Source organism: Rhea americana, unplaced genomic scaffold (assembly GCF_003343005.1).
Source record: "Rhea americana isolate MKP2758 unplaced genomic scaffold, rheAme1 scaffold_16, whole genome shotgun sequence".
Classification (NCBI taxonomy): domain Eukaryota; kingdom Metazoa; phylum Chordata; class Aves; order Rheiformes; family Rheidae; genus Rhea; species Rhea americana.
Window position 1 is genome coordinate 1,218,706 of NW_028185705.1, and position 19,266 is coordinate 1,237,971.

The window sequence follows — 19,266 nt, forward strand, 5'->3', positions numbered from 1 at the left end:
CTGGAGTGGCACTGGCTTTCTTCCAGTCCTCAGGCACCTCTCCAGTTCTCCAGGACCTTTCAAAGATGATGGAGAGCGGCCTGGTAACAACATCCGCCAGCTCCCTCAGTACCCGTGGGTGCATCCCGTCCGGGAAAGTGCAAAAAAGTAAGATGTGAAAAGGTATATGCACTAAACTATATAGGCACAAAATTATAAATTTAGCTGCTGTTTCAAATTAAGAGCCTACAGAGCTTGCAAGACTTTGCAGGAGTTTAGGAAAAGATATATAAAATACACAAATGTCAAGTCTTCACTTCCTGAAGCAGAGGAGATAATGGCTGAGTAACCTTTTTACTACTATGGCCACATACAGGAAAAAAAAAAAGGGGGAAAAAAAAAAAAAAAAAGTATTATGACTGTTGTCAATTCTGTGAGCATCTTTTTCCACAGCAACATTGCTTGCATGATTGATACAGTTGTCACAAGAAAGTAAGCTTGGCCACCTTTAGGTACCTAGGGACTCCTGTATTTAGGATAGGAGCATATGATTTATCTATTTAAATATACTGCAGGATGATATTAAAAACAAAGGCATAGCCTTTTAAGTGGCAATTAAATACAGTTACATGAGTCACAAGGAAGAATAAGTACAATTATACTCCTCACAGCCAGAGAGTGGAATCTGTTCTACTGCTTAGCAGTCTATCAGTGAGCAATCAGCTGCTTTTTCATATTCAGAAGTCCACCTCACAAGCAAACATATTCTTGTCTTGCATTATGCAACTGATCCACTGTTTCAGAAATTAATACATTTTCTGCCCACTGAAGATTCTTCAAATTTTTTAGAGTTCTCCACGGTCTGTAATCGCATAAGTTAATCTTTCAGAAATATTGCTTGAACCAAGTTTGCCAGAAATTCTAAGGAATTCCTAAAAATGAATTTCTATTTAGAAAAATTTTCAAGAGGCATACTGCACTAAAAGAAYGTAGGGAACTCCTTCCATTTGGATTGTGTTGCTGAATAAAAGAGCAGCCACCCTTTATATTACTTAGGCTGATCTTGACCAGTCTCTCTTAGCTGTTTTTAATGGATAGGAGACTGTACAGTGATGAATTTACCAACGAAGTGTAAAGCCAAACCTATGATTATGCTTAACCTTTCACAGTCCTGGCTTTGGGCAAGGCAAATATCAGCATTTAACACTTGCTAAAAAGGATCATCTAGCCCAACTCTCTCTTGCTAGAACAGGCTCCATCTAGTCCCCTTCCAGATCAGACTTGTGTTATCTTACAGGTGTCCTAGGAAAGGGATATACGGGCTGAAGACTTCAAGCTATAGCCGTGGGGCTGCTGAGGGGAACAAAAGCTGCAGCAGGGCTTAGCAGAGAGGGGGTTACAACTCAGCACAAACTAGGCCACCTCAGCAGAAATTAACACACAAAAGCAAAGCTACTTCCATGTAGTTGCTGCATTTATCCCACTCCCCTTCTCATCCTACATCTACATACTTCTTCCTTGCAGCTGGTTAGGGCACTTCCCCAAGGTAAATGAGTTTATTCAAAAGTACTGCTACTGCAAGGTGAAAAAAAATCCCCAGGTAGTACTGCAGCTCTAGAGGAAAGGAAAAGCAGCAGCAGACAGGCAGGATTACTGAGATTCCAGGGTAGTAACAGCACCTGGAGCAGCCCTCCCTGATGAGGCAGGAGCCCAGGACGGGCCATCCCTGCCCTTCAGGTGTTTTCCAAGGCATCCACCCTCCCTCCTCCAGGTTTCTGCGCTCCAGCTAAGCTGGCCAGACCAGGTAGAGGCCATGTGCAGCATCCAGCTGCCGTTCAGCCCAGCAACTCTACTGGCTCCCCTGCCCTCTGCAACCTCAGAAGCGCTGAGCAGATGCTTCTCAGCCTCCTTTGGGGATACAGATATAAACAATTATTAAGAAGCTGTCTGATCTCTAAAGTTTTTTGCACTAATACACTGTAAACACAGCACTATCCAACAACTTTACACCCTACTGCAAGTTAGAACGTGACAGGAGATGCTATCGGCTCCCAACCACAGATTCCCAGTTCCATTAACTRTCCATTCACAAAACTACTTCCCTCCTTAATTCAGACTGTTAATTCTGAATTGTTTGAGGGTCAGTTCATCAGGAGGGTGTATTATCCCAGTTCTTTCCTTCGCATACTTTTGTCACATATCTAAAATTATCTGTGCAGCAAGGCAGACATTCAATATAAATAAAATCAAGTCAGAAACACACCATTTTCCTCTAAGAATTTATATTTGTAAATCTTTGCACATTCTCCTTAGTCTGGAATTAATGTGTGTCGATTTTTAGTTCACATATGGAAAACACAATGGGTTCTTCCTCTGCAGTGATTCCAAAAGGGAAAATTGATATTAAACCCCTCTCAAAAAACCATCTTTCCTGTTTTCCCACAATTTTATAACAACAATCATGTTAAACAGCTCTCCAACTACAGTATACCTCCGGTATACTTACCACAGGGCACATTAATAGTCTATATCGCTTAAAAATGAAGGGGAGAGATTAGGTATTTGAGATTGAATGCAGGAGTGACTGGGTRCAGAAACAAAGGCATATACACATACGATTGTTTTTCTGTAGCTACAAACAGATCTGTTCAGTCTYTGTATCATTCTTCTCAGCAAGACAAAAGGAGTTGTATGCAAGTAAAGGGAAAGAAACATAGGTGGGTGTACAGTTTCCATCTATAATTCTGATGACTCAGATGCACATAAATTAAAATTATACCACAAAAAACCTCTATTGCAATGTTATGTGACCTGAYGAAGAGTCACCTAGACCCAGAGAATAGACAGAGGCTACATCCTTCATAAAAAGGTAATCAAATTAAATATTTTTTATAGTGCCAGCAACCACAGGAATTGGCTTTAAACTTGCAAGTCTAAAGTAAAAAAGCAACTGAAACAAACTTACCTTTCAAATTATATATGAAGTTTAGTGGACTAAAAATGTTCTGCTCCTGATCAAGTACAGAAACGCTTGCATGTAAAAACCTCAACTTGAAAGAGCCACAATTTTATTTTTCTTCACTTAATAATGAAGACTCATGAACAGAGAATGATGAACTGTAAATTACATACCTTTTCTCCATAGCCTCTATCTTTGGTCATCATTTCCCTGAGTGTCTGTAATACTTTAATACATAGTTTCTCCTCATTCTCCTCTAGCAGCTGTTTAGTATGCTTTATTAACCTGAAAATAACCAAGTGATCATAGTTCATTTCAGTACTAGTATTTCTAAAAATRGGAAAAGAAATGTGTGTGTCTCTATCTTACTTGATTGTTTTAAACTACAATCAACAGTTGAACTGAAACATGGTTTTCTCATACCATTATACAATGATCCTGTGAATATTCTCTCAAGAGCAGTATTTAACAAGCTACCTTGGACTTCACTGAAGCYGTGAAGGAAACTCCAGTCCTCCTGGCTAGAGAACAGTCATATAAAACCTTTCTGACTAGAGAGAGAAAGGAATCAGCAGAGAGGGCAGTGGAATTGAAGATTTGATGGTTCTCCAAAACAAACACTTACAGCAAGAAAAAGAATACTCTGCGTACTAGTTTGTTAAAAAAAAAAAAAACATACTGAGAGTCCTGGACAGAACAATTAGAAATCCATTCTGCCCAGCATTTACCATCTAGCTGTGCCACCCAAGTTAGATAACTAATGTCCTTAAACTGTCTACAATCTGTAACAAAAAGCATGCTCCTCTAGTAGGTGATGTGAGAACCTGAATCTGGATCTGAAATGTCTTTAAATTAACCTATAATCTTGCCTTTTCCTTTCCTCTAAACTTGTGCATTAAAGTGATGCATGTGATACCAACCGATTCAGTCACACTACTCCAGCAGTAAGTGCTACAAGGACAAGTATCTTGCAAACACAATTAGGGTTGAAGATGGAAGACTGAATAATGGGGATTGGTGTAARAAATTTTGCTCACTTATACTACTGCTCATTACATTTATAAGCTGCACGAATGCAGAGGTTTACAAGGATCAGCTGTGAGGGCCTATCAGTCAGTCTTCCTCCACTCCCAGGCAAAGAGCTTTATCTTTTCAAGGGCAAATTGYGTATCATAGAATATTGTGCTTTATATAAATCCAGACAAGAAGGCATCATTCCACAGGGCATTGGAAAACTGGGAGGAAACAAACAAAAACACTTCAACAAGCCAGACTTCCCAAAACAACTTACTTGCAAATGAAACCTCCGCTTTCACATTTCCTTCTTGCATCTGTATTCTCTGGGAAGAGCAATTCAGGCCTATGAAGTACGTCTACCAGTACGGATAACTCTGCTTGGACAAGAGGCCGTAAGCGGTCCTCTAAGGCTGACACTATGTCCTGGAACATAACCACATCAAGATTTTAAACATTAAACGCATATAGATCCATATGCTTAAAAAACACTGTAAAAAAGAATAGTGAAGTCTGTCCTGCTTAGACAGATTCTACAGACTAAAGACTTTAGAGTTGGGCCAAGTAAGACTTCCCTTTTTAAAAAAAAAAAAAAAAAATTCTTTAAGAGGATTTTTAGCAGTGCCCCAGATTACTTGATTCCTGTGCCATCTCCATCTTTTAGATGGCTCTTGTTCATACAGGAGAAAGACAGAAAAATGTACACTCATAGCTGCATTGAAACTTTGTGATAGCGATCTGGATATTTATGCTTACACAAAGTGATAAAAAAGTACTACTGGTAAAATTATGCAAAACCAAAATACTTCCCCTTTTCATCAGCATTTTGAAAAGCTGTAACTACCTTAAGACCACACTCATCTTAATACTTAAATAAGCAGAAAATACTGAGATGCACAGGAAGCCAGATAGAAAGTTTAATCAAATTGACATGGACAGACAGACAAGAATGGCTAAAAAGCAAGGAACTACTTCAATGAGACTGAGTTGGGCAGTGTTTTTACATTACATTATAAGCTTATGTAAAGTTAGTTAAAATTGCTTGCCAGAAAGCCTTTTGAACAGAGACTGGATCTTCAAAAGGATGAAGGCACAAATCAAAATAATGACTATTATCTAGTATAAAAAAAAAATCCTTACTGAATCTCCTACAGATCTGAACATAAAATACAGGTATAACACATTAGTCTCCATTTGTAACACAAAGCATTACATCCTTTTGAGCAGAAACAGTATAAAAATGCACATGCTTTATTTTGGGGGAAATGACTTTGGTTGCAAGGGTCCATTCATTCATTCATTTCATGTTCTGCAGTGGTTTCCAGACAGAGCTGTTGTACTTTTCATTATACTAAGAGTTTTGATGTACAATGAGCAAAACACTGGAAGGGTTTGGAAAGTTGCAACAATGAGTGTCCTACTTTAATAAAGGGAAGTTTTATTTCAAGCTAAAGTGGAATAAGAACCACTAACTTAAAATACCATTGTCTTCCAGGGCCAAACAGCTATACTCATTAGCTGTGAATGTTCAATTACCTTTCCGGAAGCAATGGTTTACGTTTGATTTTATATACATTATTACATTCAGCATTAGCTAACTCAATTACCATGTGGCATTCTGACTAGTTAATACTGAAATATCTTTCTACTTAGTAAATACTTGCATGTCTACAGAAAAGGAGGTAAGTGGTTAAAGGAGGAAAGGGTGCTGYGTAGTCACCTGCAATCTCTCAATGATGTTTCGATAATCCCTGGAGGCAGCAAGCACCGAATCTCTGCGAGCAGCATTCCTTGCAGTCATTCGCCAGTTCATTGCAGTTTTCTGTACAATGTTATGAGATTTCAGGAAGAGATTGTTCACCTGACTGTCCAAGTCTACAGGAATTGCAATTGCTCGGCTTTTTGCTGCAATTAAGTAAAAGGTGGTAAGAATTGTAGTATGTGAGCTAAAGGAGTCAATCAATACAAGAACAAGACAAGCTCTACTTGCAATTCCTTCCACAATCTCCTTCACGTGCACTTTAAACAAAGCAACATTCAACACACGAGTAACAGGTCATATCTCTCCATAGAGTTATGTTTAAAGGCTTTCACACCTCAGAGCTGTTTACTACAAACTGCATGAAATCTGTGCTTACACACACATATACCCAACATGCATGCTAACACACGTGCACCTATTCAATAGAGTTTGGCCTCATATCCACTACAAATTACTCAGTACTAAAAACAGAGCAAATTGGGAGAAGCAGCACTAAATTATAGACAGACCATTCCCCACAGATCAATAGGATTGCGGAGTTTGAGGTTAAATCAAGAAAGCACTTCAGGTTAAACTGACAACACCTATTGCTMAATCATGACAATATACCAACATAATTCTGGCTTTGCACCATCCCTTGGCTCTGAGTTAATTTAAGGAGCACCTGCTGGAGGTAAACTGTACATTTTGGTGGGAAGGATGATGTATAAGCAGCAAGTAATGGATGACCACATTTGCAGCAGTTAGATCTGATTCCACTTGGTACATTTCTTACCTACATCTGAGAGCACCCGAATGCAGCTTTCCACTGATGCCTTTTGACTTGGCATTAACCAGTTGCAATGGTAGACTCGGAACACACCTTGTAGCAATTGTACAAACACAGGTTGGCGGGTCTAGAACACAAAGTTAAAGAAGAAAAARATCTAACTGATCACATCACACTGAAACATATCAGCATCACCTCCAAGTAACACAGGTTACAAGCTTTGGCCATGATTCTTTGCAGCCCRCTCACTTCTAACCAGTCTGCATCTATTTGTTAGGCAACTTCATGTTGTAGACACTGTATCTACCACACAATCCGCAACTGTTTGGAAAGGGTGGGAACAAAGRCTAGAAAGAAAATATTAAATAAATAGTTTCTAAAGCATAAAGCCTTAGCAATTGAAGTCTGACTAAGCAAAAGAAATAGGCAGTCATCTTCATCAGTTTAATCAGTTATCAGCAAACCTGGCACACAAAGAATCTTCTTTTAGCATTGATCACTAGCTGACTCAATAGTCCACAGGTAAATGGGACTTTGCCCTTGGCTAAGAGCACAGCTCTGAAGTTGAAAACTCATCATTTCAAGTATTAGATAGTATCTAATTTACTGAAGAAAGCAGTTGCATGCTTGTTATTCTGAACACATGCAGTAGTTAGTGGCAATACTACAGCTGCTATGGATCAGCCAAAATTAAGGTGTGGCTTTTAACCTTTCATTCTGCAAAGCGGTTTTGCACTATAGATAGATTAGCTCCTCCAACATACACCCACATGAGCTCTGTTCTTTCATATTCACAAAATCCAAACATYATTGACCAAAATCCAGTTAAAGTTCTGCACAGGAGTTATTTAGTAAAACAATTCCCTTATTTTGCYTGTAGTGGACAGAGTCTTCTAAGTATTTCAAGTGAACCTATAGTGAGAGGGAATACCTATGTCTCCACGCCTATTACCTACGTCATGTTCTATCTGCTAAGTGAACTACACCACAGTGCAAAGCCCGCAAGACTTAGGAATCAGTGGGCAAAATACTTCTTTTATTCTGGTCAGAAGTGATGTCTGTTTTTAAGAAACAAGTGAAGTTAGAGGAAAGAAAACAGAAGTCCTTGATTCTGTTAAATCAGTTCATTAACTAACACCATTATGAAATATCCTAAAGAAGAGTTAAAATTTAACAGCCAAAGATAGCAAATACTCATTATTCTTTCTAGAAATAAATCAAACATCAACAGTATGGCAGATACTAGCATTCTCCAAGGGCATTGAAGATACTTGTGTTTTTGAATTCAAGTTACATATATATTCCTTTCAGTTCATGTTTTAAAGACAGTCTAAAAAGCTTCAAAAGATGCTGCATTTTCTTAAAATAGTAAATAAATCAGGTAAGAAATTCACTACAGGTTCCACATGCCTCCAACTAGATTTGTGAAAGAAAACTTCGGGCCGTAGCATACTTAAGAGGCAAGCAAGCAAGCAAAACAGCACTTGATAAAGAGGAAAAATTTTGGACAGCTGTTCTTTGAACATATTTACCTTCTCCTAATTTGATATTTGCATTGTGTAATAGACATACAAGGTGTTTCTTAAACAAGCAAGGCTGGTCCTGACTTAAGGAAGGTACAATAAGACAAACAAGCCATAACATGAAAGAGCATAAGACAAGAAAAGGCTCGCATAGGAAGAAACAAGATGACAATGCACAGTAGAAGGGACGGAGAGCAACTGAATCGAAAAGCAACAGAAAAGAGAGCAGCAAAGATCATTCACCTATCAAAACAGTGGCAAGAGAAAAAGTAGTAACAGTGATGAAGTGAAAGCAGCTGCAGAGAGCCTTGCAAAATCTGAGGGGAGAGCAAGATCGGACTTGGAGAAATGACCTACCAGCTAGTCCAAGTGGCTGTAGTCCCAAGATGGGAGAATTCCCAGTTACAGACAAGAGTTTGATGGACAGAAAAGGGTAAAGAAACAGAGACTGTAACTTAAACCAAGATGTAGAGGACAGACAAATCTAGGATAAGACAGAACGAAAGAGCTATCAAGTAAGATGTTTGATAACAGGTAAAATAAGTTACTTCATCCTGCTGGAGAGAGGAAGAGTTTGAGAAAAGCTAATGATATTAAAATTAACCAGATAGCTAAAATCTGATGGTAAGGAGGTCTACTCAAAGGCTTTAAGCTCAGAGATGACAACTAAAGGTATGACAGCCAAGGAGGTCCTGTGCATATAAGGTACAGAAACRAAAGAAAAAGCCAAAGGCAGAGCCCTGGGGGCAAGGGTAATTATTCATCTTTCTCTTCTTTCTTTGATAAAGTTTTGACAAATTAACATCGAAGCTCATATCACAGTGGCTGACATTTTAAAGTCACATGAGGAGCAAATCAACTGCTGAAATCCTCAGACTTGTGTCAGTTAAGACACAGCCCTAATAAAGCTGTTCAGCCCAAACACAGCTGTTGCAGCTATCTCCACTCTCACAGGCAATGCATACAGTTTGGTAATTTAAGAGCACACTAGCCAAATGCAACTGTTGCTTTCAGCGCAACTATCTTCTTGTCTGAATAAGGCTGGCTGGCTGGCTGAGCATTATTAAAGCCAGGTCTCTGTTTAACGTAAAACAGTCAGCTGGATCAAGMTGGCAACCAGTCATCCAGTCATGGGCTGAGTACACATAGTGACTCAAGGAAGGCAGACTGTTAACAAAACAGATATGGACAGTCAATCACAGAGAAGTAGCAGCATTACTGCTAATACTGAGCAGCAAGGACCCGTAAGCCTTTACCTGATGCAAGCCATGCAGCAGTGTTTTACACACACTTCCCTGGAGCATGGTACACTGCAGTCACCCAGGCAGCGCACCATAACCCAGTCAGCGCCCATAAAGGGTTAGTGTGAATTCCTCCATGAGGGACTGATAAGGCAAATTGCTGGATGCCCTTTACGGCCACATTTAGTAGCCAGATGCTTTCTAACCCGCTGCCAGTTGMACTCAATCACAAACCTGCGGTTTGTACTCTGAACAACTGTCTTTTGTGCAAGGAGGTTGCACCAAGTTTTGACAATAACCATACCCAGACTTCTGATAGACACTTGGGCATCTGACCACTCCACTCATACTCCTCCCAAGGAGGTATTTATAAACAAAAGAATGCTATCATGCCRCAGTAAAAATATTAGGGTTATATCCTGACACTGCTGTATGATGCTCCTGGCCTTATTTCCTCTAAGTAGTAAGTGGGAGGAACTGGAAGAAATGCCTATCTTCTGTCACTGTAGGAACCTTCCAAGTGTCTCCTCCACATTTTCCCACCTTTTTCACAAGATCAAAAATTAGTCAGTGTAATGAAAAATACTAGAACTTTTAGAAAATTTGTTTTAAAAGGAAATAAGAATCTTCCTGTAAAAGCATGTTCTCTTTAAACAATCATCTTTCTACCATCTGTGATGCAACATCATCTCCTCCTGCATGGAAGGCTTGCCAAAGGGCTTTATCATCCTTCTTCAAGTCCCTCCTGAGAACGTTTTGCTGTAATGCTACTGCTTTACTGCAGCTAGGCAGTTGGCGTGCTCAAACTATCAGCTAAACACAACTGCTTCTCTTTGCTGCCCTACATCTGCCCATGTCATCTTATTCTTCAATTGTACTCTGACCTGTGGCAGCAAAGAAAGGACCACGGATCAGGACCAGAACCCTCAGAYGCAACAGCAGTAAGAAAGAGGGACACAGCCATCATATCCCTGCTTGCAGCATGATATTCTTAATCAAAACCACAACAATTATGTGCAGAATCTTCCTCCACAAAGGCCTGTATGGTCTCTGTGGTATACAGAAAACTGACTGTAATGTGATTTAACAGTTCAGCTTTTACAGAAAATGTTTCTACTCTGATCTACAAATTCTTCTACTTCTACAGCAAAAGAAACACCCTGGTCACAAAGAATAAATATCAGCTTCCCCATTACAAAGATGCATGCTCCTTTTTAACTTAGAAACAGAACCAAAGTGAAACTAACACAATCGCATTGGTAGCATATTTGCGCTCTCTCTCTTTAACTTCCTACCTGCAAAGTAGTGCTCTGATCGGAGAACGGGGAACTGAAGAAAGTGGTGACTATACTCATCACTATTTCTGTAACGTACTTCTCCAATATGGAGTCAGCATGCTTTCTGTCACTGGTGTTGTTACAAGCCTGCAAGACAATTTGTTAGATCAAAGCAGCTTAACCAAAACAGACTGATAAGTATTATGGACTGGAACTTTTGTTTTTACATTGTTCTAGTCAATGCAACTCCTTGTAATGATTATATTTATGAAACTGGGATCACACGCAAAAGCAGAAGCCCAACACTGTTGCTATTTCAATGTGTTGGCATATAACATGCTTGGGGAACAGAATGCCTTAGAGAAAACAAAATAGTAGGGTAGGGAGGACTAAGGTGTAATGCTTTCGTATGGGGAAATACTTGGAATCCCAGGCAAAAAGCCATATGGCCATTCAAATGCCAAGCTTGGAAAAAAAGTTGTCCTGTCCTGCCAAAAGTCATTGACTATTGCTCAGGAAGGAGCTAAATATCCTGGCCAGAATAAGCAAGCCAGGCAGCAGAGCAGTAAAAGGTATTAGAAAAAGAAGGAGGGTGTGGGACTTAAGTTGTTTTTTTTTTTTTTAGGAAAATATTAATGTGTTCCATGGAATATGACTAATGAAATCCACAGGCATGAGGAAAAGGAGGCAAATATAAATGTGAGGAAGCACTGCGTTTAAGGGCRTGTACTGCCTTGATGCACTGTTATGATTTATTCCTATAGCTACATACTAAATAGGTTCATTTATGCTTTTTGATTTCAGTTCCTAGGTACAGGAATCATTACCCGACAGATGTCAACCAGGAAGTTCTCAAACAGCTTCCACATATGATTACTGGTGTAAATCTCTTTCATTTCTACTTCTGTGTCCACATAGCAATGATTCAAGAAGTTAATGTATGCAATTTTAACCTAAAAGTATAGAGAAGAAAAGTAATTTAAGAATAAAAACCTGAATGGTACTATGAACAACGCAGTCTGTCACTAACATTGCCCTATAAATCATATATAGCTCAACTTCCTCCTTTTATTTAAGCACTGGTGAAATTTAGTGCCATGAATAGCAAGACATCATCCAATAAAAAGATGTCAAGATTACTGCAGACAAAACGTCAGCATAATAATCATTTCCAGTTCTGCAGAATCATCTGTTCAAGGTTAGCAGCAAACTCCATGAACCTCCCTGCCTCCATAACCCTATAAAACAAGTACAGCATCATATCCCCACTTTAAAGGCAAGCAAATGAGTACAAAAGGATTTAGTTAGCTGTCCAGATTCACTCAAGTTGCCTATAGCACAACCAGCAAAGGAATCCAGTTTCCCAGCTCATCTTTCACCTGCACCAACACCCTTCCCAGGCCAGATTTAGTAATATCAAATCCTTTTCAACCATTGTCAGTACATCTCAAATACATCAGTGCCTCCACACAGCCCTCACCTCAGGTATGCAATCTTCATGGGTTACTACCCTAACAATGTCATCCAAAGGAAGGAGAGAGTTGCATTTTATTTCTGTGTAGACATTTTTGCCTTCGGTACACACAGCCAGCAGTTCTACTAAATGGATATGGTACATCAGTGGGCTGTTTTCATCCATCCGATCCCTCTCTGATCTCATCATTTGCACCAAAGTCTGGAAKGAGGCTCTGTCATTGTAAAACACCAGGACATCTTCTCCTGCGTTCACCAGCTACCGAGAAAGAAAAATATTCCACCATCAGATCAAAGCTTGTGCCTTTCCCACAGCATCCTTCCCTAATCTGTGATTTCACCATTAGTTATTCTTCAGAAATTTAAAAGAAGTGCAGCGCACCAAGGCAGCTTGACATTCTTCTTCATGGCATAGATGGCTCAAATGCAACATTTTCTCTTAAAGAATTTACCACTTCTAAACTGCTGAAGAACTTCAGAGTCAGTTCAACTGACTGCCTAGACAGAAGTTGTGCCAAGAAGCTTATGACTTTCCGTTGTGCTTTTTTATTTCACATACATCGCCTCAGCTGACTTTTTAGTGCAGTTAGCTGTAGACATACCATTTTATTCTGTGAAACACCCCAGGGGCACGACGGATGGGAGGACTGCAGGGCTCAGTAATTCCACCCTTCTGAACAAACATCATCAATTTTCCAAGAGTAGGTAGTGACATGCTAAGTCACACAATGAAGATTTCTATCAACTTCACATTTTAGACTTGGATATCTAGATTTTCAGAATAGTTCACACCTCCTATAACTCCATCAAGGAAATGAAAATGAGCTMAGGCTCAGAGCTCTGAAACAGTCCTCTGCATAAAGTCTGGCACATAGCTAGATAAAACATACAAGATAACCCTCCTTCTCTCATGTTGGCCTCCATGGAAGCTGACCACTTAGCAACCTGTAGCTCACAAACTCATTTTTRAACTGAATCACAAAATGTGAAAGACCTCTCATTAATCTAGTAAGATTGATATACAAAAGCCAGAACTTGACAAATCTGATACTCGTGCTCCCCCTACTGAGGGGGCCAATAAACATCCCATCCTCAGACAGGCAATACATTGTCAGACAGATCACCTCTGAAGTCCAACTTAAAAGGATTTTTTCACCCTTTTCCTACCTCTCCCTCCTGTCCCGATATATGAACTTCCCCAGTTACCTATATATCTACATCTATGAAAACACTCAATCTTTTTCCTCCTTCAGCCCTTAAGATTCATATATTCGCATATTAAGGACAAGAAAAAATGTTCATCAAGATACTCTATCATCATGATAAAGTTTTCCCTCTGCATTACTGATCTTGAAATTAAACTGTTTCTCATATAGTCAGCTTTGCTAGAAAAAAGCACCCTTCCTTCAGCTTAAGCCCACCTATATTCTGCTCTATGGAAGTCTGGAAAATAACTTGCAAGTATCATTAATAACCAACCCTTCTTTATGCCTAGAAGAGATGAGCACAGAGTGCTTTTGGTCACAGAAAAGCTTGTGATTTCTGGTAGCTGTATGCTCTTTTTGCATTGTGAAAGCTAACTGTCAGTTTCTTGGCACTCCCAGAAGCGAGAGGATCAATTTGTCACTTTTACCAAATGGTATGTGAAAACTTCTGTTCAGACCTTGCAAATCTGTACAGCTCTCACCTCAGCCATTACCATATCTTGGCATTTCTTAATGAATTTTCCTTCCGCCTTGACAATTGTCTGCAGGAACTTTATGTACTGAACATTTCTGCCATGTGTTTCTATACAGTGGACAAAGTGTTGAACAACTCTTTCATTAATCTCACTGCAAAGCTGGAAGTTGTTCATGAAAATGTGTTGCATTGTTACTGCTTCCAGAATCTAATGAAGGAGATAAAGAAAGAAAGAAATTAAACAAGCAAGCCACCAAACTTAGAGGTCAGGATAAAGTCAACACTCCTGTAGGGTACGTGGCTGGAAAGAACATTTCTGAGGATCTAATCTTTCAGCACAATCACTTGTGTCTGAGACCATTTTTCAGTCCACTTCAGCCTCTCAAACGGTCTACATTGAAACAGTCCTGAACAAAYCTTGCCAACTTTCTAGGCTTTAAAATGAAAACAAAATGTGAATCCTTCAACCAATCTTGCATGAGAAGAGGCTCAGAGGCAATCAAGGACTATCCATTCTCTTTTCTTGTGGGGTTGGGGCGGGGAGTATGAAGTTATTCTTACCCCTGGGTTAAGAAACAGGTTTATGTGCTTGTGCAGCAGTGCCTGGTTCTGTTGGTTTCCAGCACAAAAGTTCTGTAAAAACTCATGAGCAAGCTTCATTATCTCCTGCATCCTTGTGTCTTCAGCCTGTGAATGTATGACGAAAGATAGGGTTAAAAAGACTAAAGGTTCACTTTCAGGTGAGTACTCTTCACACAAGCCTTAACTGCAGCTCTGCAAGAGAACTGTCAGGTCCTGCTCACACTCCAAAGAAAAACAAGCATCCACCCAGTTCACAGACATGAGGGATGAATTTGGCCAGCTCCACAGTTTTAAAGATCATCAAAACTAAAGACCATAATAGAAGTTACAGTAGTTTATTCTCTAGAAATTCACAGCACGACCAAGTCTGCCAGCAACGTGCTCTAGTCACTTTTTCACTTCAGAACATACCAGTCCATGGGCCAAGCCACACATCACCACCTTGGGGCTACATCGGAAAATTGCCATTTTCCACTGAAATGCATTTTAGCAGTGACAAATAGGCAGTATATGGCAAAGAAAAGATGGAAAGTTATTACTGCAACAGTTAAGCCCAGTTTATATTTACTGGAATCTGCACAGTATTTGAGAGCCTCCAAGTACAGTTCAGGAATCAGTGCTTTTGCTCTGACATCAGTGTAGATTATCAGCCTCAATGGTATAAAATGCAGCTTGGAAAAATCAGTGTCTGCTTTTATTTTTAAGGAGATATACACATTACCAAGGGTAAAGCACCTTCGAGACTGCCTGTCCAATAGTGTATTTATATGTATGGGACAGAATGGTGACAAGATGTGCTGGAGGAGCTGCTTTTGCTGGTCATTTCTTTTTGGCAAAATATGAATCAGGACAAGACTTAGCTTAACATTATTCAAAGCTACTGTCTGGAATTACTGGTTCTCAGAAATCTGTGGAGTTTGGAACAGAGAACAGCAAAGTAGTTGGGAAAACGTGAAGAGCTCCCTTACCTATGCAATAATACATGTCATCAATGACTAATGGGCAGCCAAGGCAATCAGCTCAGGATGCATCTATCAGAACGATGCAACGCTGTGCAGAGACCCAGGCAAACTCAGGCAAAGTGAGCAGCCTGGCAAACTGGGGTTCYCCCTGTACAGATGACACAACCTGGCATTCCAGCAAGGATGATTATGCACAGAAGACCTCTCTTGGATAGTCAACTGATATTTATTCCATCCTAAGGGGAATTTGGGATCCCACAATTGGGAAAGAATTGATAGGGGGAGTGCTGTGTCTGCATTTGCCAACTGGACAGAACCCAGGTATGCTGCCGAGAACTCCCACCGGCAACACGGCACACTGGCTTACCATCAGAGTTCCCAGATGGCTCTCGCACAGCTACCTCATAGTAATAACTAGTGTCTTGCTTCCACAGACACCATTTAACCTGAAGGCAGTGCATATGTCCCATGAAAAACTGAAAGTCAAGCCTTAGTCTCATTCTGAGCTACAATGGATAAGTATTTTTTCRGGAATTAGCAAAGAACATTAAATATACAAAGACTGCAAACAAATAAAAGTTTATATAAGCTCACAATCATTTCTGAGGCACAGATATTTAAAACAGCTTCCTTAAATACAACGTAAAAGTAGATAGTTCAGGAAGATTCAGATGAGGTATCAAAAGCTAGTCAACATAACGGGAAGGAAGGCAATAGCTGCACAGAGATCCAACCTTTTCATAAGGGATCTGCAACAACTCCAGCACAACTGTGTGAGCCCCCATGTTTCTCAGAAGTCTCTGCTGCTGCTTCCGGCTTTTCCGGACTGAAGCACTTTCTTGAACGCAGAGCTTGCTAAGCCGCAGCAAAATCTGGAGGAGAGACAAGCTTTAAAATTGAAATTCTGCATTTTATTTTAGGGAAAAGTAACAGCAGAAAACAAATCCGGACAGACCAGAGCAGCTCTAGGTCACTAATCTATCAGCAAAACTGAATTTTGGTGGTCTGAAGATAAGGAGCAAAGACCAGACTAAGGCCTGGTTGCTCCTGCAGTAATAGCAATATGAAAAGAACAAAGCGGGGACGAAGCACTGCAAGGAAATGCAGCATGCTGGGGCCAGGGAGGTACAGGGCATCCACTGCTCCCCAGGGCCGACTGCCACTCTCCTGCATAGCCTTTCATCATCATGGCACAGGCAAAGCAAGCAGTGTGACAACAGCTATTTTATCACATCTAGCGGTTTACTGACCGCAGCACTATCCAGTTCTCTATAACTGGCTTTGGCTCTGGGGAATTCCACCCTGTAAAGTTGTAACAGCATCTGGCTCAACAGCACAGTACCACAGAAAGTCCATTATCTCACAACATACAAGCGCCAGCACACGCTTTGTCTGATAATTTGAACCTAAATTTCAATAGCACAGTGTTTCTGAGTGCAAGCTACTTGGGACARGGCAATTTAAACAGCTTTTTGACTGGCTTACTTCTGTTACAGTCTTTAATAACAAAAATATTGTGTTACCATTGAAACAGCAACGTAATGTTGCACTTCCCACTAATCCATTCTTAAGGAAAGCATACACATGTCGTGCTTATTATATTCCTGGCTTCTCATTCAAGTTGAGATATGTTATTACTCAGCAAATACTTTCCACAACGGAAGAGTGACTCAGATTTCCCTGCATGCCTCCCTCCAACTGCAGCTCTCCAGAGCTGCATTACTCATTAAACTTCCATTTAACTATAAAGCAGCAAAGTTTTACCTCTTTTACAACACGGTAGTTGTAGCTGCTAGTACTTTCAGGTTTCTGTGACTTGCTGTGACCTTCCTGTGGATAAAATCAGACAATTTATTAGTAGGCTACAGTATATTCTTCATGAAGACTAAAATTACTGTCCTAAAGTAGTGGTGGCTCTCTTCCCAGAATGGAGTGTCATCCTTCAATTTGCTGACAGTCTCAGGAAAATACATATAATTATTCTGTCAAATCACACTGACCTCTATAACATAAARTAAGGCAAGGGTGTAATGATTTTTACAGTCAGTAACCTCCTGTCCTTTCAATCAGTTGTAATATTGTYTGCAATCAAGCTCCCCCCAAAACTTCTAACTTTCTCTCCCTATAATTAAACTGCAATTATATTCATAACAAAAGATGCCTCAGTATTATGCATATGGAAAGCAATGCGTAAATTATTCATTTACTTCCAACACTAGACTTCCATATGGAAGGATGACTACTTATATTCCCTCACCCAGTCTTTATTTGATTGCAATTACTCTTAAGACAAAAGACATTTAGTCAGTTCTAAGCCAAATGTTCATGCTAGAAAAGTCCAGTGATACCAGGTACAGACAAAGCATCGGCATATGTCATATTCTTAAACACCAAGTTCTTTGGTTATTTTACAATAGTGAATACCAAAAACTGCAGAGATAAAGAGAAATATTGGAGGATTTTCGCATCTTCTCTTCAGTGTATTGTATTTTGCATTAATACAGCATTTCAGCATATCAAGTTCAATTTAGTAAAGTTAATGGCTGAATGCTAACAGATTTCCTATAAATCCCACATACTATTAATACACACACTATGTTAATAGCTATAATTAAAGAAAAAGCACAACAATCCTACAATACATATGCAAATAATTTAGCAAAAAGATTATCACATGAACAATTGTCAAGGAAGAACTGTCAATGTGACTCGCCTTGGGGTTTCGGTACCCAGGTATCTTCACTCACAGTGGTCTCTGTTACACTTACCACAACTTACTGTGTCATGATTCAAAAATACATCCCATCAACAGCTTGCAACTCTGTGCTCACATTATTTTAGGTGCTTTAGACCTAGGAATAGGCACACTCCCTCTTTCTGTGCTTGAAAGGACACAATGGGGGAGCCAGAACAAACCAAGTCAACTACTCACTGGACAAGGCCTAAAGACAACACTTCAGAGGGTGCTAATTCTGAGTAGCTCTCACATCAGACTAATCAGCATCAATTTGCTCAAGTTCTTATCTTAATTCTTGCCTTAGTGTAGAAGCAATACAAGTAAATTCACAAGGCTATACAGTATTGAAAATATACCTTTTTTTTTTTTTAACTGCAGTTCTGGAAATAGTTACATTTCAAAAAAACTAGCATATGAATTTGGATAAACACAACCCAATTACCTCTTTTTTCTTGTGTTCATTTTCACCTTGCACTCCATCCATGGTCTCATCAGGACCCTGGCCTTTGTACACCCAAAGCTCTGATTTTTCCACAATAGACCTCAGCTGGTCCAAATCTTGCTTTATCTGTTTGTAGTTGTCAACGTCTTGGCTGGTAACAAGCAGTTGAACCTTACATGAATGTAATCCATTAGTTGCACAAAAGGATATTTTAGCTGAAATATATACATCCAGATGAGGAATAATGCACATAGTATGTGCACATACCTGTTTAAAAGCTTGAAGGACTTCTTGCCTCTGACTAAAGTGTCGGAAGAGTAGCTGAAGTGCTCCAGACACCAGAGGAGGGTAATCATGCATCGTTAAATGCAACAGAACTCTGAGAAATGTTCTACCACCATGATCATCCAAATCCAATGGTGTATTCTCCTCACTGAAAAAAAAGAGTGTAGGAATTAACATATTTAACTTAATGTCCCAGGAGGTTATTAAGTTCAGTCTCCTGTGATAGGAAATTATTACTTTTTTTTTTCTTTTTTTAATTGGGAGGCAAAATATCAATCAAGCATGATCTTAAGATATACAGGTTTTCTGGCATTCTGTTTTATTAGAGAACCGTTCCAGAATCTCATGGCCAAATTACACAGGATTATTTGTCTCTATGTCAGTATCATCCTTTTGCTCAAACAGTTCTTGTCCATCCCTAGTACTACTCTTTCCTCACTATTTACAAAACACAACCCTACCTCAGTACCCAGGCTGCAATGCTAATTGTCCAGTACTTCTAATGTTTTCCTTCATTCTCTTTCCTGCGCCTCTCCTTTCCGACTATAAGAAACTATGCTTTTCCTTTTCCTTTTTTTTTT

General features: G+C 39.6%; 1 protein-coding gene across 4 annotated transcripts in view; it reads right to left on the minus strand.

The window, feature by feature from the left end:
• ITPR1 (inositol 1,4,5-trisphosphate receptor type 1) overlaps positions 1 to 19,266 on the minus strand; it is a 188,037-nt gene that overhangs the window by 84,314 nt on the left and 84,457 nt on the right. For all 4 annotated transcript variants that reach the window (XR_014895240.1, XM_085300025.1, XM_085300026.1 and 1 more), the window contains 13 exons: positions 18,668 to 18,833; positions 18,401 to 18,571; positions 16,986 to 17,051; positions 15,956 to 16,093; positions 14,239 to 14,364; positions 13,685 to 13,885; positions 12,005 to 12,256; positions 11,352 to 11,477; positions 10,543 to 10,671; positions 6,490 to 6,610; positions 5,673 to 5,857; positions 4,230 to 4,378; positions 3,112 to 3,223 (listed from right to left, as the gene is read on the minus strand). Coding sequence is in view for 3 of the 4 variants with exons in the window: in XM_085300025.1 (XP_085156151.1) it covers positions 3,112 to 3,223; positions 4,230 to 4,378; positions 5,673 to 5,857; positions 6,490 to 6,610; positions 10,543 to 10,671; positions 11,352 to 11,477; positions 12,005 to 12,256; positions 13,685 to 13,885; positions 14,239 to 14,364; positions 15,956 to 16,093; positions 16,986 to 17,051; positions 18,401 to 18,571; positions 18,668 to 18,833 (1,942 nt within the window). In the remaining variant the exon portion in view is untranslated. The remainder of the gene's footprint in view (positions 1 to 3,111; positions 3,224 to 4,229; positions 4,379 to 5,672; positions 5,858 to 6,489; positions 6,611 to 10,542; positions 10,672 to 11,351; positions 11,478 to 12,004; positions 12,257 to 13,684; positions 13,886 to 14,238; positions 14,365 to 15,955; positions 16,094 to 16,985; positions 17,052 to 18,400; positions 18,572 to 18,667; positions 18,834 to 19,266) is intronic.